Source organism: Leuciscus leuciscus (assembly GCF_965113295.1).
Source record: "Leuciscus leuciscus genome assembly, chromosome: 9".
Classification (NCBI taxonomy): domain Eukaryota; kingdom Metazoa; phylum Chordata; class Actinopteri; order Cypriniformes; family Leuciscidae; genus Leuciscus; species Leuciscus leuciscus.
In genome coordinates, this window is record NC_138733.1 from 4,017,037 (window position 1) to 4,040,516 (window position 23,480).

At 38.2% G+C, this 23,480-nt stretch overlaps 2 protein-coding genes across 4 annotated transcripts; one reads left to right on the forward strand and one right to left on the reverse strand.

Moving 5' to 3' along the window:
• The first annotated feature begins 1,335 nt into the window (after positions 1-1,335).
• On the forward strand, positions 1,336-18,245 carry LOC309506360 (uncharacterized protein). 3 transcript variants are annotated; one of them, XM_082180247.1, is made up of 5 exons: positions 1,336-1,475; positions 3,961-4,004; positions 4,183-4,417; positions 13,496-13,723; positions 15,774-18,245. In XM_082180247.1, exons 4-5 carry the CDS (start codon positions 13,639-13,641, stop codon positions 16,694-16,696), a joined length of 1,008 nt encoding a protein of 335 aa, XP_082036373.1. In that variant the 5' UTR covers positions 1,336-1,475; positions 3,961-4,004; positions 4,183-4,417; positions 13,496-13,638; the 3' UTR covers positions 16,697-18,245. The 3 variants fall into 3 exon arrangements, with proteins under 3 accessions (XP_082036373.1, XP_082036374.1, XP_082036372.1); XM_082180248.1 differs by lacking the exon at positions 13,496-13,723; XM_082180246.1 differs by lacking the exons at positions 1,336-1,475; positions 3,961-4,004; positions 4,183-4,417 and adding an exon at positions 12,056-12,867.
• A 1,167-nt stretch (positions 18,246-19,412) lies between these two features.
• LOC309506348 (uncharacterized protein) lies at positions 19,413-23,475 on the reverse strand. The gene is made up of 3 exons (XM_082180221.1): positions 23,190-23,475; positions 22,583-22,760; positions 19,413-20,844 (listed from the first exon to the last, which is right to left on the reverse strand). Exons 2-3 carry the CDS (start codon positions 22,683-22,685, stop codon positions 19,865-19,867), a joined length of 1,083 nt encoding a protein of 360 aa, XP_082036347.1. The 5' UTR covers positions 22,686-22,760; positions 23,190-23,475; the 3' UTR covers positions 19,413-19,864.
• Positions 23,476-23,480: the final 5 nt, after the last annotated feature.

Sequence of the window (23,480 nt, forward strand, 5' to 3'; positions counted from 1 at the left end):
AGAGTTTCTGCTGCCACAGAGAGGCCTACAGAGGTAATGTTAATATTATGTGTCTACACATCAAACAATCTACACATTCAGATTGTTTCAAATTTTTATGTGGATAATCTAAGTTTAAATCTAAGTATAAACAGGTATTCTTATCTCTCCCTCCGCCCTCAGAGTGTGGAAGAACAGCAGGAGGACGGTCCATCCACTTCTGGTGCACAGATGAACAGAGTTCAGTGATTTCCAGTAAATGCCACAGTTTAATTCTGTAGAATTTGTTTAGAACTACATTATGTAACTCTAATCTACTACTGTATTTTCAGTTGCCAGTTAATAGACTTACAGTTATATAGACTTCATCTTATTAAAAAAAAATAGAAAAAAACTGCAGTAAAAATAGCAATATTTTATTAATTAATAAAATATTAATTGTATTAATAAAAATGTACTGAAAGAATGAATGAGGTGTTTAAACACCGCTTCCCCTTTAAAAAAGGGGAGGAGACCGAAAGAAACTCTGGGTTTACCGAAGAAAACCTGCTCCCGACCAGGTTAGGTTCACAGAGTAAGTTACCATGGTAACTGACTCTGAGTATAAGTTACCTCTCTTTCAGAAACAGGCTTGACTTACTCTGCTTTCTCAGGTTTAACATACCTCCTATTCTGAAACAGGCCCCAGGTGCGTGAAAACCAATGAAATATTGAAGAGACTGTAGACGGTTCGCACTCTGAAAAAATAGACAAAGTCTTTAACAAAAAGAATCAATTATTTTAATAGAGCAAAGGCAGACGTTTCAGCCATCCAGCTATTCTGAATAGCTGGATGGCTGAAACGTCTGCCTTTGCTCTATTAAAATAATTGATTCTTTTTGTTGTAATGGTCTGTAATTGACCATTACAGACATCAAGAAGTAAATTGTTGATATAAAAAATGTAATTCTTGGTATTTAAAAATGTAATTCTTGATATCAAAAAATATTATTATTATTGCTGTTGTCATTATTAGAATTATTATTATTGTTATTATTGTGCAGAAGGATTGGGATGAGTAGTGTGTGTGTGTGTGTGTGTGTGTGTGTGTGTGTGTGTGTGTGTGTGTGTGTGTGTGTGTGTGTGTGTGTGTGTGTGTGTGTGTGTGTGTGTGTGTGTGTGTGTGTGTGTGTGTGTGTGTGTGTGTGTGTGTGTGTGTGTGTGTGTGTGTGTGTGTGTGTGTGTGTGTGTGTGTGTGTGATTTAGTCTGTAAACCTATTTTCTGATTCACACTCCGGAGCAGAAGGTGGCGGTAATGCTGGATGTCAACCGCCGTAAAATAGCAACAAGTCGAAGAAGAAGAAGTTCCTCATTGAAGTTTTGTTTTGCCCTGGTGAACATCTCTGAGCGTTTCTGCCTGTGTTTTTGTCTTCCCGTGGATTACTCTTGGACGGTTTATTCTCTTCGTGATTCTTTGCTGCCTGCCCTGGACTGTTTTCTATTGTGGACTGATTTATGTAAGTTTGCTGCCTGACCTTATGCCTGTTTTCGGATTACGAGTTGCTTTGTCTCTACTGTTGTGTTTGCTGGTGATTGACCCTGATTGTACGAACCAAGATACAATAAAGTGAAGATTGGACTTTATGGAAGTGCCATAAAACCGGGATAAGGTTATGTAAGCGTTTTTCTATCAACAGTTCGATGTATTTTTGGACTTTAATTAACGCGCGTTAAAAAAAAGAAATCTCCACATATCATTGGTGGATTGAGTCTGTGGAAATGTCGTTTAAATGGGTTTAACTTTCATTTTGATGTTAATGTATGTTTATAGCCATATGTGTGACCTGTGTATTAGATGAATTGCAGTTACTGTTAGGGAGGACGGTAATTAACATGTCTTTCCTCATGCATCCTTCAGCTGAAAGACAGTGAATCTGAAGACGTGTGTGTGTGTGTGTGTGTGTGTGTGTGTGTGTGTTGTTTGTCTGTCCTCTGTCAATAAACTGCAGATGTGGTGCATTTGTGTTGCTGGGTGAAATCTGCTATATATTTACAAGACATTTTTTGACAACATTCACTGGTGTGTAATTTTGATTTGTATAATGAAAGTTCAGAGACAAAACATTTAGCCAATTATCTGAATAACCAGATTCTCTTGTTTAATTCTATAGTTACCTTTTACACAACATCATTTTCAACATTATAAATAATGATGGCTGATTTATGATTTTTTAAAATTAGTTCAAATGCTTAATAGGCTATAGCTGTGTTATTAGATGCCAATCATAAGAGCTGTGAAATATTAGCAAATAATCTAGGAACAGGGCTCCAGACTAATTTTTCCACTGGTTGCACTGGTGCTACCAGCTTTCTCAGTTGGTCGCACCAGCACATGATTTGGTCGCACCAAATTGTTTTGTTTTTTTACAACATGGAATTAATCAATGCATGCTGATGATGAATAGTTGTCCTAATCTGCGTACCCTACTTTTGCACTGATGTGAAAAGACTGACAGTGACACAAGACCTCATGTTGGCAAAATGTTTTAATCTTTTAAATGAAAACCATTAAAAATAACTATCAAAAAAACACAACGTATGTTTTTTAATGTTTGATTGTATTTTATTTTATTTAGTACTGTCAATCGATTAAAACAATTAACTAGCTATTCACGATTAATCACACTTAACATTAAAGTTTTTAATATATTTTTATATTGTAATAATTACACATTTAATCTCCAAATTAATGTAGAAACAACATATTTTAAATATTTTGATCTATTAGGTAGGAAATATACATAAATCGAATAAAGTTATCAAACACCTCTCAGTCTTCACTGACTTTTTTCTTTGATTTGATATTTTTACATTGATGTATCACAGAAGCGGGTTTATTAGGCTGCTGTCACTTTAAGATCTGATGCATACAATGCGGATCTGGATCTGACAAGCATCCGATATTGTCTCTTTGCGTTCATTTAACACTGTTTTAACTAATTTAATACTGTGCTTACAAGGATACTCGACAAAGTGAACATTTTGGCATACTTTTATGTGTTTTTTTACAGACAGCGCGCCGCCAGTACAGATTTAAGTTCAAATTTTTGCGTTGTATCGCGCTTGAATTGTTTCTTAGCACTTGAATGAATGATGGCGTGATAAAATACTATAGAGCAGCCAATGGATGAAAGAAAAAAATCTGATGCTGCATTATTGCGTTAAATATTTTAAACGCGTTTAACTGGAAAAAAAAATTAATCGCATGCGTTAACGTGTTAATTTTGACAGCCCTAATTTTTGTATAATCAAACATAAACATATGTATTTGTCATATTCCTTTGCTCACTTGGTTCCTCCCTGTCCGCACCTGTGCTCTCGTCATCAGTTGTGTGTGTCTGAGGCTGTATGCTGGCGCGTTGGCTTGTAATTCCTGAATTCCTGTACGTTCGTTAATAAATAAACTGCAAGTGTCTTGCGGAAGAACATTGTAGACGGAGCTACTTCTCTCAGTTAATGTCTATGGCGAGTCACGCAGGCACTGGGCAACTCCGCAGCCGAGCCGACCCCGGGATAAAATAGTCAGAATATAAACACTTATTATAGGCGTCCCGTAGTGATTTTGAACATAAGTTACGGACTGCAGCAGCTGCTGATACAACGGCGTTCTGTTGCGCATGCGTGAATTTAACTGATGAGTACATGACCATGCACTCGCACAAATGCGACCACATACAATTTTAACTCGCACATTCTCAAAAAGTGGTCGCAGTCTGGAACCCTGAGGAATATAAATGCACTTATATCATAATCTTGTACAGCAGTTGTCGTTCACATTTTGACTATTAACAAGAGGATTACAAAATTAACCTTTGGTACATCAAAAATATAATATTTGATAAGCAGATCTCACTTGTTTTCTGTTATTAAATCAGGGTTCACTTGAAAATTCACATTATCCTCCTTGAACTCATTCTAACAACTTAATGTTTTATGTTTCAGACCAGATGGAGGTGAAAGAGCAAAGACAAGAACTGAAGTTAAAGGTGATGATGCTGTAGTTTGTTTCAGCCTGTTGACACCAATAAAATGAGCTTAATGTGCCAATTTACAGAAGATCTCAGACATCACCATAATGAATGAGCTGAAAACAGGGAACTTTTGGAGACAAAGAGGCTTTTCAGCAGCAGTTTAACATGATGGCCCTGTACTTTTTAAATGCAGATTGGATAAAAACACAGTGATCACAGTTCACACCTGCAGTGAAGCCCCTCCCACAACAATTCACCAATAAATACTGGGAATATTCCCATCATCCTACAAGAGAAGGACAAACTCCAGGAGTAGCAGCTGAAATCTGTGTGACTGTTAAAGATGGAGTTTATTAAAGAGGAGATTGAAGACATGAGTGATACAGAACCATCCAGAATAAAACATGAAGATACTGAGGAACAAATAGGTTGGTGTCCATTCTTGATTCTTCATTGTTGACTGCTTTGGTAGATGTGAATTAATAAGCAGTAGCCTATATGGATGATAAATGATAGAGAATCCAAATGATCATAACCTTGTATATAGCAGTTGTCAAGCATATTTGTACTATATTAACAAGTGAATGACAGAACAAAAAGTGAAAGATCTGATCTAGGGCTGCACGATAATGGTTAAACTGATAATCACGATTATTTTGCTCAAAATTATAAATCACGATAATTAATCACGATTATTCTCATTTGAGAAACTACAGAGAAAGAGAAGAGACAGTTAACGGTATATATATATATATATATATATATATATATTAAACGGGGTTTGAAATTAACTTTCACCCACCGGCCATTTTGTTTACAAAATTTAAGTTAACGTTATCGGCCGTTCAGAATTTCTACTTGAGGAGATTCCCCCCCTTCCATGTAAAGCGCTTTGAGTGCAGAGAAAAGCGCTATATAAATGTAATGAATTATTATTAGTATTCTACTAGCCAAAAAAAGAAATTTCACAGCTTATTTATATAAGGCTATATTCTTTTTTTTTTACCAAAAATGTGTTTTAGGTGGACAGATCAATACAGTACAAAGAACATGTAGGATGTTGTAAAATATCAATGTATTTTCTGTTGACCAAATGCTTTTTAATCTACTCTATCGCTTCAATGCAAGTGAACAAGCGCATCGCTATTTGTTGTGTAGTGACGTGTGTGTTCAAGTAAGCCAGAAATGCGCAGATTCTGCGCAATACACTGTATTTAATAGATCATGATGACTCACAAGTAGTTGCGCAAAATCCGCACAGATTTGGCTTACACGAATTTCCCCAGCAAAGTGAGTAAACATAATAACATGCCAAATTGGCCAGTAATTTGACAGCGTTACCAGCCAAAGTTCATTTTTAGCCGCATTTGGCGGGTGTTAATTTCAAACCATCAGACTTCATTTAACCAACTATGACAACTTCCTCAGACAGCAAGTCAATACAAATGGCATTATTTTTTTCAGTTAGATGAGTGCTTTGTGATGCGTCTTCACATTAGATCTTCTAAGCGACACATTTCGGTTGCAAATGAGACAAAGTGCAGATCCAGATCGCTCAGCAAATTCGTACTGCAAAGAAAAATAGTCTGCTTGTTGATGCACACTGAAAACGGTCAGTGGCTGTCGTTTTCAACTGATTCACATCATGAAAACTGTTTAAAAAAAAAACTTAAACTTAGTCACACAAACAGCACAAGTGGCTTGTGAAGAAACAGACTGGCTGTGTAACAATTTCATGCAAACAATTTCATGCAACCGAACGGTTGTCTCACTGTGTTGCAAACGCTATGGGAAAACTCCTTTTCTCGAGAATATTGAAGCCTTTATTTTAAAACGCATTGCAGCTGCACAGCGAGAGCATCATAGCTCGTCTGAGCGAGCTGATTGGCTGTGCTGTGGCAACTGCACGAACCTATGGCGAGTCAGCAGAGGCGTGCGGTCCAATCAGAGCGCTTGGCGCCTTGCCAGCCTCGAGCGCGCCAAAATAGGCGTGGCTGAAGGGTATAAATTCAGAGAAAACTTGCCATATGACAGATTTAATCTCCTTCAGCTCGAGCTCTGAGACTCACCTCGTTCGCTGACTTCTCCGGATAGAAAGCCTTCTCGTCGTTGAACAGCCCTTCAGCGGAACAGCTTCAGCGCCTGGCATTTCCTCGCCCAGCTGATCGCGTTTCCCTGTGGCATCCGACGAATATATCCTTTAAATGCATTAGTGTGTTCGCCATTGTGTCACACTTTTTCTAAAAGAGCAAATTTGAGGCGTTGTTGCAAATGCCTCGAATCGGCGGAGACCGTCACATCCTCTGCGCATCCTGTCTGGACTGTTACCACGCGGAAGCTGCACTCGCTAGGGCGGCTGTCCTGAGTGTAACTAGATGGATCTCCACACCCTGCGGGCTCGACCGGCTGATTTCGCAGAGTACGACCCCGCTTCCTGCTCTCTCTCCCTTTGCTTGAGCCGGGCAAACTGCACCTCACGCAAAGGATGCCAGAGTGGATGGATACCAGCAATGTTCAATGCCTGCGGCTAGCTCTCTTTACGTCAAGAAAGATACCCGCCCTCGCGTCACGCAGAGCCCTCTCGAGCTCTCTGCATGACCTACAACGGACACTGAGTGAGTTTTCAAATCTCTCTTTGGCAGCGTCCGAAGACGGGGGTGGTCGGCTCAACTTGACCCCGCCCCCCATGTAATCCCAGCAATATACGCTACATTCCCCAGTCCCCTTTTCTCAGGTGGCTGGAAATGTTGATGTTTCAGTCAATGGGCCTGTTACAAAACACGCTCGCCTGCAAACAGACACCGGTTTTTACGGTGATGCAAATAAAACACAAAAGGAAGCTCTTTTCTGTCTGTCTCATATGTAGGTTACATGCCCACTAAAAAGTGTGCACCCCTACGCACAAGCACTGTTTCCACAGTTTCAATCTTCCCCTGGCTCAGGCTGGAAGTAAAATAACGTAGCGCGTGTGCCTACTGTGATGTATGCACCCCTACACACAAACACTGTTTCCACAGTCTCAACTTTTCCCCAGCTCACACTGGAAGTTAAATAACGTAGCGTGTGTGCCTACTGTGATTTATGCACCCCTACACACAACCACTGTTTCCACAGTCTTAAATTTTCCCCTAGCTCACGCTGGAAGTTTAATAAAAGTAGTGTGTGTGCCTACTGTGATGTATGCACCCCTACACTCAAACACTGTTTCAACAGTCTCACAAGACGGCCGGGTCCCTAAAACGTGGATGTGTCTCTTTCCCCCCTGAGACAGCGGGGAATGCGCATTCTGAATTACCTCGACGACTGGCTCATACTGACTCAGTCAGAAGCGGAGTCTCTTACTCACAAAGCCTGGCTCCTCGGCCATCTTGAACGCCTTGGGCTCAGAGTGAACTTTGCCAAGAGTATGCTGTCCCCCAGCCAACGGATCACGTTCCTGGGAACAGTCGACTCCGTACATATGAGAGCATGCCCCTCACCAGACCGGGCTCTCTCAATCCAGCGTCTCGCTGCCTCGTTCAAAGTGGGCTTTTTCGCGCCCCTCAGAACGTTACAAAGGGCTCTGGGTACTCCATCTAGGCCTACTGCGCATGCGCCCCCTTCAGCTGTGGCTAAAGCCTCAAGTTCCAGCCCATGCGTGGCGCTCGGGCCTCTTACGCATCAGGGTAGACCAGCGCTGTACCAAAGCCCTGGCCCCCTGGATAGACACCAGCTGGTATCAGCAGGGTGTGAGCATGGGTCTGGTTTCAGAAAGGAAGGTTCTCAACAGACGCTTCCAACCTTGGTTGGGGAACCCTGTACGGGCAGGCCTGCCTCCGGCCTCTTGACGAGCTCGGAGAAATGCCTACACATCAACTGCCTTGAACTGAGAGCAGTTTTTCTAGCCCTAAAAACCTTTCTCCCACATCTGGCGGGACACCACGTCTTGGTCCGAACGGACAACATGGCGGTGGTCTCCTACATAAATAGCCAGGGCGGTCTCAGGTCTCGCAACCTGTTCACCATGGCCAAACAGCTCTTGTTTTGGGCTCAGCTAACCTGCGTTCACTCAGGGCAGCTCAAGTGCCAGGCACGATGAGCATTGGGGTAGACATGCTATCTCAGGGCTACGTTCCCCCAGAGGAATAGTCTCTCCACCCCCAGATGGTTCTCTTGTTGTGGGAAGTCTTCGGCGAGGCAGAGGTCGACCTCTTCGCCTCAGAAGACAACTCTCACTGCCCAATCTTCTTTTCAAAGAGCAGGGAAGCGCTGGCCCACGAATGGCCCAGCCTTCCCTCCGGTCTCGATGCTCCCTCAGGTCATCGAACGGATCAGGAGCACCAAGTGTGCAGTCCTCCTTGTAGCCCCCCTCTGGTAAACCCAGATTTGGTTCCCAGAGCTGATGCAGCTGTCTACCCCAGCTCCGTAGCTGATCCCCCTGAGGAGTGACCTCCTCACGCAGGCGAACAGGACAATCTGGCACCCCTGTCCCGACTTGTGGGACCTCCATGCATGGCCCCTCAACGGGTACCCCAGGACCTCCCAGAAGGTGTCCTAAATACCATAATGGAGGCTAGAGCTCCGTCCACTAGGTGCCTCTACCACCTCAAATGGTTCTCCAGCTGGTGTCTAGCTCGGAACCTCGACCTGTACAACTGTGAAGTACCAATTGTACTTACATTTCTTCAAGAGCTGTTGGACGCGGGGCGCTCCCCCTCAACGCTCAAAGTGTATGTGTCAGCTATTCACTTACCGGTGGCTGGCTCCTCTTTGGGTAAAAGCGACCTGATTGTTCGCTTCCTTAAAGGAGCCAGGAGACTTTACCCGCCTCGGCCACCTTCGGTGCCGGCCTGGTACCTATCCCGGGGTCTTAAGGAACCTCCCTTCGAGCCACTCCAGTTGGCTGATCTGAAATCCCTCTCTCTTAAAACCGCTTTATCCGTTTTCAGGATAAAAAACGAGCGGGCAAATATAGCAACAATATTTCTAAATGAATCGCAAGAGGCAGATATCGTTATCGCGATTAAAATACGATTAATCGTGAAACACTAGATCTCTGTTGCTTTCTGCTATTAAATAAGGATTCATTGAACTGATTCTAACTGTATTTCTGTGTATTTTAGACCAGGTGAGAGTGAAAGAGCAAAGACAAGAACTGAATGAAGTGGAGGAGGAACATCATAACTTTACAATTCAAAGAACAAAAGCCAAGACGCACACCTGCACTCAGTGTGGAAAGAGTTTCACACAGAAAAGAGACCTTAAGACACACATGAGAATTCACACTGGAGAGAAACCGTATACATGCACTCAGTGTGGAAAGAGTTTTTCTCGTTCATCAACTCTCAGTGTTCATCTGTACATTCACTCTGGAGAAAGACCATTCAACTGTGATCAGTGTGGTAAAGATTTTTATACGTCATCAAATCTAAAAGATCACCTGAAACTTCATTCAGATGAGAGGCCTTATGTGTGTTCTCTCTGTGGAAAGAGTTTTACACTTCTTGACAGTTTTAAACGGCACCAGAAAACACACAATGAAGTGAGAGATCATGTGTGTTGTGACTGTGGGAAGAGCTTTACTACATCTAGTCAACTGAAACAGCACCAGAGAATTCACACTGGAGAAAAACCTTACAAGTGCTCATATTGTGACAAGAGTTTCACTCTGTCTGGAAACCTGAAATCACACGAGCGAGTTCATACTGGAGAGAAGCCGTATCACTGTACTCAGTGTGAGAAGAGTTTCACCCAATCACATAATCTAGTGATTCATATTAGAAAGCATTGTTCTGTGTCACAGCGAGCAAATGTTTTGTTAGATTCACATGAAGTAAATGTGTAGTTAGTTAACTAATAAACTAGTGTTTCTGTGAAGTGCCACAATATTTTTGTTTTATATGTTAGCGAACAAGAAAGAAAATTGAAAATAATTTTTGATTGAACGCTCAAAATTAAAAGAGACTGGAAACAAATGTAGAAAAACAACAACAATCTGTTATTTGTTAATATATGAAATAATTCCCTGAATTTGATCAGGTTTGCTTTTTTTTGTTTTTGTTTTTTGGTTACATAAAGCCTGTTATTACATAAACAGATGTATATACAAAAATGTACATCTTTACAATAACTTTACAATATAACAACAAACAAAATGATTTTCACTGACAATGTAGGATTTTGTGAGTAAAAGGTTTCTACAAATCCAATAATTAAAATAAACAGATTCAGATAAAGCAAACGTAAAGTGAAATAAACTTTAGTTCTGTGACGTTAGTTTTGTGGAAGTTGTTTTTGAGTTGTAACTTTCTGACTTGTCATTTAGCTGTCAGTGTAAGGCAGTTCTTTGTCTCTAGTAAAACAACAAAAACGTCCTGTGGCCTGTTGCACAAAGCCGGTTTCAGTTGCTAACAGGTAAAGTTCGAGATTAGTTTGAGCAAACTGGCTTTTTCGGCCTCAAGAAAGTGGTTTGGTTTTGTTCATCACCATGGTAACTTGCGCTACACGGCTGGACCAATCAGCGCAGTGACATGTATCTGATACAATAAAGCCACTCCCCCTGTATCTCTCACTCCAAATCAAAGCAGTTTATAGTGTGAAACAAACTTTAGAGAGCAAATTGCCCATCTTTTGCTGCAAATTATTATATTTATATTATAAGAATAATAATTACTTTTAATTCATGTAATATATTCATATAGTTATTATAATTTATTAATTGACAAGTAATATTAAAATTAGCTTTTAATTAATATAAATATTATACATGCATTCATATATAATGCTTTTAAACGTGTTCCCTTTCAGTTGGTCACTCTCGACGTCACGTCGTTCATATACATTTGGAAACGTTTTTGGGGCAGACCTGACCTGTTGAGAAGAGATGGTATTCATCCTCCTGGGATGGTGCCGCTCTTCTCTCTAGTAATATGGCACATAGTCTTAGAGCTCAAACATGACAATCTAGGGCTCAGGTCAGGAAGCATACAGACTGGCTAAACATCACAGAAGTCAGATCCCAGCAAGAAATTTTGCGTTTAAAAGACGTCTAATAGCCGTTCAAACACAGCCCAGACGTCTAGGCTAAAACCAGGTGAAATTTGGGCTGTCAGTGAAAAATGAATAGACATCTAACCATAGCCCAAGAATAGACTATAGTCATCAATGCATAGAACATGTCAAAGAAATTAAACAAACACCTTGTAATCACTGTTGACTTTACTTGATGGAATATCATACACCTCACAAGTTATTTTGGCAAAAACAACATGTAACCAAACTCACGGTTATTTTGGCTAGAAGTGGCTCCCAAATTCATTTAAGGGTAAAATTGTAATTGGTGTTCAACAAATGACAAAGCTCGGGTTGCTGAATATTCAATCTCTTTCTTTAAAAGCACTTATTGTAAATGATATGATTAGAGATCATAATCTAGATGTGCTGTGTTTGACAGAAGCCTGACTAACACCAGACGATTACATTATTGAACGAGTCATCTACAACTGCGGCATACATTTTATTTTTGTGTAACAAAAGGGGTTTTTTTTTTTAGGTTTTTTTTTGCTGAGGAATCTGTACACTGACAATTTTACCTCATCTAACTTTTCTAAAAGTTTGAAAAGTTTTATAAAATTAAATTATATTATAAAATGAAACAAATCTGTTAAACTGATATATCAAATGTGTTAATTATTATAAATAATAATAGTTTTGATTTTGTCAGATTGAATAAAATATGCTGGAAATATTCCTGACATCCTACAAGAGAAGAACAAGCAGGAGAAGCTCCAGATGTAACAACAATTGTAATCTTTCTGGCATACTATGGTAAATAAATGTTACTAATACATACTATGGACTTTGTTAAAGTGGAGAATGAGGATGTCAGTTATCCAGAAACATGCACAATGAAACAAGATCCTGAAGAACAAACAGGTTGGTGTCTGTTCTTGATTCGTCATTATTATTGACTACTGAGGAACATTTTTCAACATATTATCTCATATCAAAGATTACATATAGGCCTACTGTTACTTTTTGCTTTTGTACTTGATTTGATTGAGAAGATTTAATATGTTCATTTTTAGACTTGATGGAAGTAAAAGTGGAAAGGGAAGAACTAAATGAAGAAAGAAATGAAGACTTTACTTTCACTTGCTCTAAGTGTGAAAAGAGTATCGTGCAAAAAAGGGAAGCTTACGAATCATAAGAATTCACAGAGGAAAGAAACCATATCATGACTAAATGTACAGATTAAAAAATTGCGCGTTGTCCCTCAAAAAAAAATCATATAATAAAAATGAATAGCCAAAATGCCAAAACAGACCAGAATATTGCCTCAGCATGTCCAGTATTTTATAAAGTTTAAGATTAAGATAAAAGTCTAGATGTACATGTATAAAGAAAGACCTGCTGCTCACATTATTTAATAGAATTTGCTTTGTTGTGCAATGGAAAATAATTTTTCAAATAAATGCATTAAATGGAAACATTTAGGCCTATGTTAATACTTGTACATGGTCCCTTTTCTAATAAATAAATTAAACAAACAAAAATAATGGTTTGATTTTTCTGATTTAGAGGAAACTAGGCTATCTCCATAAATAGTTTAATCGCATGGTTCAAACTGTGTTTGTTTTCTTACTGTCTGTGTTTTAACACATCACTGGATATACCTTGTGGATTTGCGTTTGTTATTTGGCCTTAATATATTTAAACTATAATACTTTGTAGACTTAACTACAAAAGCGTATTTTGGTCTGTTTACGGAGTCATTCAGCGCTCCCTGCAGGAAGAATCGGGAGTGTTTGCTGCTCAGTGCGACACCCGCATGCGCCGTACGGTAGATGTTTACTACAGTTCTGCACACGTTTGCGGCAGCAACATGGCAGTGGACAGCGTAAGGATCTTTTGTAAATAAATGCGAATGTCCGTTTAATATTTAGTGTTTAGGTATAATTATAATAATGAGTAATTGTTATTACAAGCACTTGCCTTAATTTTTGCTGCACTACAGTGGCGAGAATATCGTGTCATCTTATTTTAAGTTCAAGTCTATTTTAAATACATACATGAAGGATTTACTTCATTGAACACAATTTATGTTCTACTTTTCTAATTAAGTAGATTATAAAATATGTAACCCTAATTTTAACACGATTCCTGTTATGCCATGCTATTTTTCGTTAAATAACACACTATATCATTTTAAATATTTCTTTGTCTGCAGATTAAATAAAGATGCTGTCAGCACTGCATCATTTTCATTATATTGTTCCTAGAAGAGCATTTTATTCATCAGTTTGTTAAATTTGTTGTAGACAAACATGAAGATCGGTTGTTATTTATACATTAATTTCTATATTATGCTGTCATTTCTTTTCTTTTTTTCTTTTTACATCACTTGATTACAGTTTCTTAAAATTTTGGTTGATAAAGGAATCTCAGAATGAGTTATAATGAAGAAAGATTATATTTTTTGTGGGATTGTTTTTTTAAAAATCAGTAATTTATGTTTCTTCTCTTAGGTCTTTATGTTTCAGAGTGATCACAGCCCTTCCAAAATAATTCAGCAATAAATGCTGGGAATATTCTCATCATCAAGGCTGGAAGTGCATCTAAACAAGCAGGAGAAACTCCAGGTGTATCTGTGTGCCGTACTATAGTAAAGATGGAGTTTATTAAAGAGGAGATTGAAGACATGAGTGATCCAGAACCATCCAGAATAAAGCATGAAGATACTGAGGAACAAATAGGTTGGTGTCCATTCTTGATTCTTCATTGTTGACAACTGAGAAACACTAACGCTTCAGTTTGTCTTAATTATTCACTGTTGACTGGCTGCTATTAAAGACATTTCTCCCGATCCACCTTATTTTTCAGCGTGGAAGTAAGCTATTTTCTGTGAATTGACTTGTGAATAACAAAGTGCATTAAACAGTAATACTATTTGCGCCACTGTTTAAAATTATGACAATACATAATATAAGAAACACCAGTTTACAATATCAAGCAGCAAAATAAGCTGTTTTGTACAGCTAAATATAACTGGAAGCGAATGACTGCGGAAGCCGGACACATTCAAACATTTACAAATGGTTGCCACACTCGTATGTTACAATTAGATGGATCCTGGATATAGAACCTTTTTGGCATAAAGAGTTCTTTAAAATTGAGTCAAGAACACTAGAGTTCTATATAGAACCCCATTGAACCTTTTTTAAAAACTGTTGAATGCTTGAATTTGATTGGTTGACGAACATTCTAAGGTGTGCAATTAAGTAATGAAGTAGTTTCAGCAGGTTTTGACTGCATTACAGCTCCATATCACTTTGACAAACTTTACTTTAAAGGGGCATTACAGCTGACAACAGCAAAAGAACCAAAACCCATAACGACACCGACCAAACAAAAAAATATAGTAAACAATAGGATAAAAACTACCAATTATTTCCATGTTTGGAAATATGTACATACTCTTTTTTTCCCGCTCAAACGCACACACATACAGTACGGACACACACTCGCACAGAAACGTGTTTTCAGCGCTGCTCTGATAATTTTATCTGTAAAATAGTTTAGCAACTTAAAAGCTACATGACGTCTCTCACTAGTGAGGAAATAACAGCGCTGTTCTTGAAGCTGATAAACTTACAGTTTCACTATTAGTAGAGACGCTGATGCCGAACACTGTTGAGAGACTCAGGTAATTCACACACTTAATCTCTCTAATAACGGCATTAATAACTGCATCGGTCTGCTATCAGTGGCTCAAGCCTCCGTTACGAGCTCTAAAATTGCGTTTTGGAGGCGAGGGATGAGATGCGTAAGAAATTAGTCCCACACACAAGAGCGATTTATGGTCAAAAACCTGAAAAACGTCTTGAAATACAACATCTGACTAAGTCTTGAGGTGTGGTAACTGTAGTATAAGCATAATAATTGACTCAGGTCTGATGAATTATTAGAAAATAATGCACACCGAGGCGGTAATGCGGCCACGGAGCACATCGTCAATATAGCAGTTCAAAACCAGATATGTTTGTCATCACATTGAAGATCACATACAGATATATATGTGACCCTGGACCACAAAAGGGGGGGTGGTGGCGCAATGGATAAGACACATGCCTTTGGTGTGAGAGACCCGGGTTCGAATCCACTGTGAGACACCAATGTGTCCCTGAGCAAGACACTTAACCCCTAGTTGCTCCAGAGGCGTGCGACCTCTGACATATATAGCAATTGTAAGTCGCTTTGGATAAAAGCGTCAGCTAAATGAATAAATGTAAATGTAAAACCAGTCACATGGGTCAATTTTTTAAAATTGAGCTTTATACATCATCTGAAAGTTGAATAAATAAGCTTTCCACTGATGTGTGGTTTGTTATGATAGGACATTATTTGGTCGAGATACAACTATTGTAAATCTGGAATCTGAGGGTGCAAAAAAATCGAAACATTGAGAAAATCTCCTTTAAAGTTGTTCATTTATGTTGGCGATTGTGCAGCATTCACTCACACACATACATGTTTTATATATTTACGGTAGGAAATGTACAAAATATCTTCATGGAACATAATCTTTACTTAATATCCTCATGATTTTGGGCATAAAAGAAAAATGTATAATTTTAACCCATACAATGTATTGTTGGCTATTGCCACAGATATACCCGTGCGACTCATGACTGGTTTTGTGGTCCAGGGTCACATATTTGACTTCTGTTGCTTTATGCTATTAACTGTTTTCCCTTTTGTTTCTCTTTTGATTTGATTTTAATGATTTAAAAAAAAAATTTTTAGACCTGAACGAAGTGAATGAAAAAAATCAACCGAATGACGTGGAGAAGAAAAACCAAAATCCACATTCTGGAAAAATGTGGTCAAAGATTGAGCAGAATTGCGTTCAGGACAGAAGCGAAGCCAAAAACTCCATCACCTGCCCTCAATGTGGAAAGAGTTTCACTCGAAGAGGAACTCTTATTACTCACATCAGAATTCACACCGGAGAGCGACCGTACACATGCCATCAGTGTGGAAAGAGCTTCACATACAATAACAACCTTAAAGACCACTTAAGTGTTCACACTTCAGCGAAACCGTACATCTGTCCTCAGTGTGGAAAGAGATTCAAACATAGCAATAACCTGAGGGATCACCACGCAAGACTCCACGTCGGAGAGAGACCTTTCACTTGCCCGCAGTGCGGCAGGAGTTTCATACAAAAAGCCGATTTAAGAAGGCACATACGGATTCACACTGGAGAAAAGCCGTACACATGCCATGAGTGTGGAAAGAGTTTCAGTCAGCCGCATCAACGCAACATTCACCTGCGCTCTCACACTATTACAGTAATGAAACACCCGAACACTCAGAAAGAGAAGCCTCACTTGTGTTCTCTCTGTGGGAAGAGTTTTTCCCGGCTGAGCCATTTGAACGAGCACCAGAAAACACACACCGGCGTGAGAGATCACGTGTGTTTGGAGTGCGGGAAGAGCTTCATTAGAGTCGGACACTTGAATGCACACTTGAGGATTCACACCGGAGAAAAACCTTACAAGTGCTCCCACTGCGAGAAGCGTTTCAGCCAAGCGGGATGCCGGAGGGCACACGAGCGAGTTCACACCGGAGAGAAGCCGTTTCACTGCACTCAGTGCGAGAAGAGCTTCAGCCGATCGGGGGGGTTGTTTAAGCATAAAAAACGTTGTTTAAAGTTGTCACCGTGAGCAGAACTCATATTCAGATCTGAAGTCAAACTTTCGATTCGGAAAAGCCAATTTGTGGAGTCAATGTGTCGTGTTGTTCATCAAAGGTCATTTATGCAATGTAATCTTATTAAAGCGTAACTCTCGGCAAAATGCAACCTAGGCTCTTTTTGTTAATCAACCCGAGGCAAACTTTCGTTTAAAAGCATAATTAGGATGGAAACGCCACTTTTAAGTTTGACTGTATTTTCGTTTTCGGTCAGATTGCCTTGTGAATGGGAGTGAATGGGGCACGACTATGATGGCATCAAAATCACTATTTTTAAAACACTAATGCGGCTCGACACAACATGAAGCTTTGCTGGAAGTATCACCAGTGGCTCTACACATGAACTCCAGCATTGAGAACAGTGTTTGGGTTCACAGAGTTTACTAAAAAGAAAGATTTTGAACAACTCACTGTAAATGTGTCCGCCAGCATTTTGTCAGTCAAAAATCTCCGAATGTGAATGAACTGACTCTGAATTTTAGTATTGCTTCTTATAAGAGGATCCTTTTTCAAATACAAGGTCAATATTGATTTTCACTAACGATAAAACCACAAATTATCCATGAATTTATATGGAACTAAGCTTTAGGAGCTTTCCATCTTTACTCTCCTCCCTGTTACGTCGCATTCGGAGATCGACTATTTTTGAATGACAAAATGCCGGCGGACACATTTACAGTGAGTTGTTCAAAATCTTTCTTTTTAGTAAACTCTGTGAACCCAAACACTGTTCTCAATGCTGGAGTTCATGTGTAGAGCCACTGGTGACACTTCCAGCACAGTTTCATGTTGTGTCGAGCCGCATTAGTGTTTTAAAAATAGTGATTTTGATGCTATCATAGTCGTGCCCCATTCACTCCCATTCACAAGGCATTTAACCTAAAACGAAAATACGGTCAAACTTAAAAGTGGCGTTTCCATCCTAATTATGCTTTTAAACGAAAGTTTGCGTCGGGTAGATTAAGAAAAAGAGCCTAGGTTGCATTTTGGCGAGAGTTACGCTTTAAAGGTATGGTTCACCCAAAAATGAAAATTCTGTCATCACTTTGTTTCTGTTTCCTTTGTCACTGAATTTGCTGTGAAAACGCTTGCGAGTAAATTATGACAGAATTTGATTTTTGGGTGAACTATCCCTTTAATTCAGAGATCTTATGTGTTGCTAGTTTGATTTTCTTTCTTTAAGGGATGTAATAATAATAATAATAATAGTAATATGAAAGGAGCTATTTATAACTGCTGTTTTCCATATTATAAAAGTGCATGTGACCTTTTATTTGTGATTTTATTGCATGTCATTTTTTTTTTTTTTTGGACATTTAGCAACATTGAATTCCTTACCTAGACAAACAGATATATTTTTTTGGGTTTGGGAATGACATATTTGATGTGTTATTCCTACATTCTTTCCCATATTTATGTTTTTGTTTTTTATTTTACATTTACTGGTTTCAGTTTCTTCAATATGATATATAAGGAGGGTCTGATAATGAGTTATAATAAAGACAAAACACAGAAACATTTCGTTTTTGCGGGATTTGTCATTCTTTCTTTGCCAATTTCTTCAAGATTTGAATGTGTCAAGCAAAAATGTGCTTATCATTGATTTAAAATCCTGCTTGTTCATTGGTTTTTCTCAATCAAAATAAAAGCTGTATATTTGCATATAAGCGATTTTGGCATCTTAATTTGTATAAATGTCCAAATAGACATTTTTAGACAGACAGTGCTAAACCAGTCACATGGGTCAATTTTTTTAAATTGATTATTATTATTTCCTCTTGTTTATTTAAATCCCTAGACATTGTGTCATATTTCTGTAACAGATAATTTTTTCCTTAATAAATGTGACCCTGGACCACAAAACCAGTCACATGGGTCAATTTTTTGAAAGTGAGATTTATACATCATCTGAAAGCTGAATAAATAAGCTTTCTATTGATGTGTGGTTTGTTATGATAGGACAATATTTGGTCGAGATACAACTATTGTAAATCTGGAATCTGAGGGTGCAAAAAAATCGAAACATTGAGAAAATCTCCTTTAAAGTTGTTCATTTATGTTGGTGATTGTGCAGCATTCACTCACACACATACATGTTTTATATATTTACAGTAGTAAATTTACTAAATATCTTCATGGAACATGATCTTTACTTAATATCCTCATGATTTTTGGCATAAAAGAAAAATCGATAATTTTGACCCATACAATGTATTGTTGACTATTGCCACAGATATACCCGTGTGACTCGAGACCGGTTCTGTGGTCCAGGGTCACACATATATATATATATATAAACACATTATGTAAACAAAAACTTTAAAGTTAGATGCGATTATATATATGCATTACACTCCTAAACAAAATCTTAAGACCGGGGGGAAACATTCCAAGTATTCGCATTTCGCGCTGGTGGATCATAACCGGGTTGTAAGTACTGCTTCAAAATGGCAAAAGAAGAAACAGGAGCAAGAGACAAAAAATATAGAGTAGGCAATTTATTGAAAACTGCATTTAAACTCAAACAGGCTCTTCATCAGCTGATCAAAAGTTTAAGACCATAGCCCAAAAATAAACCCACAACAGAACTAAAAGTGTAAAAAAAGCACTCAGTAGTGAGTAGCCCCACAGTTCTTGTTGATCACTTCAGACACTTCATACTTGATGCGACTGTTTGCGCACAAGAAGTATTCTCGTCGCTTGATAAACTTAAGGTTGAGCCACTGGAGTCACTTGGACTATTTGAAACATTGTCTTTACTAACTTTCTGGGCCGGCAAGTTTCAGTAACAGAGAAGCCTATGGAGGAGTGAGACAGCTCTCAGATTTAATCAGAAATATCTTAATTTGTGTTCTGAAGATGAACGAAAGTCTTACGGGGTTGGAACAACATGAGGGTGAGTAATTTTCATTTTTGGGTGAACTAACCCTTTAAACCATATATGTTACATGTGTCTTACATGCAATGTCTGTGAATGTATTGGCAGTGGAAAGTCTCCGCACTTGTTCTGCATCAGCGTAGCCAAAACCAAACACATGAACATTTCCATATCCATTCCCATATCCATCTCTTTTACGCTGCTTGGGAGAAACATACTCAGTTCATCCACACGTAATTCCCTCGGACATGAAAACACCTTCTCACTGTGATGATTTCTTGCAATGCTTTTTAATATGAGTGATGAGATTTGTCAACTGAGAGAAACTCCTCCCACAGTTGGGGCAGTGGTACGGCTTCTCTCCGGTGTGAACTCGCTCGTGGACCTTCAGCGAGCCAGACTGAGTGAACCTCTTGTCGCAGTGCGAGCACTTGTAAGGCTTTTCCCCCGTGTGGATCCTCTGGTGCTCCTTCAGTCGTTTAGCCGTGGTAAAAGTCTTGCCGCACTCAAAGCACACGTGATCCCTCTCACCCGTATGTCTTTTCTGGTGCTCTTTAAAATTGCCTGGCCATATAAAACTCTTTCCGCACGACGAGCACACGTACGGCCTCTCGTTCGTGTGAACCTTCAGGTGGTTCTTCAGAATGGATGATGACGTAAAACCTTCTCCACAATGAACGCAGTTAAAAGGCTTCAACCCAGAATGAGAGTGCAGATGATTACTGAGGCTGTGCGCCCACTTGAACGTCTTTCCGCAGCGATGGCACTCGAACGGCTTCTCTCCAGTGTGCACCCTAATGTGATCCCGAAGGCCTTTCTTACACGTCAAGCCCTTTCCGCACTGAGGGCAGATGAACAGCTTCTCCCTGGAGTGGATCCTTACGTGAACCTTGAGGTTGTTTTTAAACGTGAAACTCTTTCCACACTGGTGGCACATGTAGGGTTTCTCTCCGGTGTGAGTTCGCACGTGGTACTTCAGGCTCTCTTTACGTGTGAAGCTCTTCCCGCAGTGGTGGCAGCTGAAAGGTTTCTCTCCCGTGTGAATTCGTAAATGCTCCTTAAGGCTGTCTCTTCGTGTGAAACTGTTTCCGCACTGAGGACACGTGAAGGAGTTTTTGGCTTCGCTTCTTTGAGTTTCGTTCTTCTCAGTCTTTGAACATGTTTCTTCGGCTATTAAAGATTCCTGATATGGATGTTTCTCCTCCACCTCATTCAGTTCTTCACTTTCTTCTTCTTTTATGTCTGTCAAGACACAAAAAACATAATACATACCAAATCAGTTCAATAAACAAATGCATCCATCATGTACAGTACAGGTCAAAAGTTTGGAAACATTAAGATTTTTAAATATTTTTTAATGAAGTTTCTTCTGCTCATCAAGCCTGCATTTATTTGATCAAAAATACAGAAACATTTTTTATATTGTGATATATTATTACAATTTAAAATAATTGGTTTTCAATTTATTATACTTTAAATTATCATTTATTTCTGTGATGCAAAGCTGAATTTTCAGGATCATTTCTCCAGTCGATCCTTTAGAAATCATTCTAATATTCTGATTTATTATGAGTGTTGGACACAGTTCTGCTGCCTAATATATTTGATGAATAAAAGGTTAAAAAGAACTGCATTTATAAAAAAATAAAAAAAAAAAAAAATCTAATAACATAAATCTTCTTTGCTATCACTTTTTATCATTTTAACACATCCTTGCTGAATAAAAGTATTGATTTATTTCAAAAAAAGAAATAAAAAAAATTACTGACCCCAAATGACTGACCAGTCGTGTATATTGTTGCTACAAAAGATTTCTATTTTTAAACATTTGTTTCTTTTTTTTTTTTTTCTTTTTTTTTTTTTTTCATCAAAGTATCCTAAAAAAGTATCACAGGTTATGAAAAAAATATTAAGCAGCAGAACTGTTTCCAACTTTGATAATGAATCATCATATTAGAATGATTTCTAAAGGATCATGTGATAGACTGGAGAAATGATCCTGAAAATTCAGCTTTGCATCACAGAAATAAATGATAATTTAAAGTATAATGAATTGAAAACCAATTATTTTAAATTGTAATAATATATCACAATATTACTTTTTTTTTTACTGTATTTTTGATCAAATAAATGCAGGCTTGATGAGCAGAAGAAACTTCTTTCAAAAACATAAAAAATAGTAATGTGTCCAAACTTTTGACCTGTACTGTATGTGTGATGTGCTAAAATTAGATTGTCATTCTCATTCAACTCCATCTAATCAAGGTTAAAATCATTTACATATTTTTTGTGTCATTTTTTTTTTTTTAGCTTTAACTTTAGCTAATGTTCGGACAAGGTTCTCTCAATGTTGAGAACAAACGTTCTTCCAGTAATGTTAATATAACTTTTGTTCAGAGTCCCATTGCACGTTTTGACGTAAACAAAACATAAGCACAAACGCTTTACGTACATGGAATGTTTTATTTATGAAGTGTTTTAGTTGGAAGTTTGTCAGAATCTTCTCTAAACAATCGTATTAAAAAACAAAACATTTAAAGGGATAGTTCAGCCAAAAATGAAAATTCTTTCATCATTTACTGTTTTAGCATGATTTTTTGTTTACGCTGAACACAAAAGAAGATATTTTGAAGAATGTTGATAACCAAATAGTTGATGGACTTCATTGACTTCATTGTTTCCCCCACACTATGGAAGTCATCAACTGTTTTGTTACCCATATCCTTAAAAATATCTTCTTTTGTGTTCAGCAGAAGAAAGAAACTCATACGGGTTTGGAACAACTTGAGGATGATCATTCTTGGGTGAACTATCCCTTTAAAGAACTGAAATTTCATAGTTTTGCACAACATTCTTAGTCATATTTTTGTTAGCTGGGTATTTACCTCTGATTGCTTAAATTCAGCCACCAAATTCTGAAGCTTTAGCACATTAATGTTCCTCCACCAACAATAATGAAGAATCAAGAATGGACACCAACCTGTTTGTTCCTCAGTATCTTCATGTTTTATTCTGGATGGTTCTGGATCACTCATGTCTTCAATCTCCTCTTCGACAAACTCTGTCTTTACTATAGTATACATAGTACATATATTTCACTTGTTACACCTGCTTGTTTGTTCCTCTCTCGTAGGATGGCAGTCGATGTACGATCTTGTCTGCCAAAATCAAAAAATAATACAAGTTAATACACGTGTCTGTCTTATTTAACACTTTTATTTCACAGTTATTGTATTCTTGTCTTACTTTCATTATTTATCTTTGCATTTAAGAGCATACTTTGAATTAATAATATATGATGTCTATAATACGCTTTGACTTTAACAAAACATATTCAAAATCCCAGTGATACTATTGCTAGTCATAATTTATGCTGATGCTGGTTATATTCCAGTGATAACAGCTAACAGTAGGTATTTTACCTACATAAATCATAATAATAAATGCATTAATTAATCTCATGACATTAACCCCAAAAGGCTTAATTTACACGCATATAATTAATTACGCTGATACTGAAAAATGTAAGAGCTCAGATGTTGTATGTAAACAGATAACTGTTATTTTAAAGTGTTTATTTGTTTTACCTTCTGTAGTCTTTGTTCTCTCTCTCGTCTCGCGTCCCGAATTTGTGCATTTAATGCCTTTTGCGATTTAAACTCTCATCACACGATTTCATAATGCTAATGCTCTCCACTGTCGTGAACACCTTCCTTACTACGCTTGGCTTGTTTTTTTATTATTATTATTAATGCGTTTTAACAATGCATGTAATTTTTGTTCGTATCTCACATAGTTCGAAAACATTGTTTCTAAATGATTATAACATGGTTGAAATGACTAAAAAAACGTCCTTAAATTTGCATGCACCTTGCTTA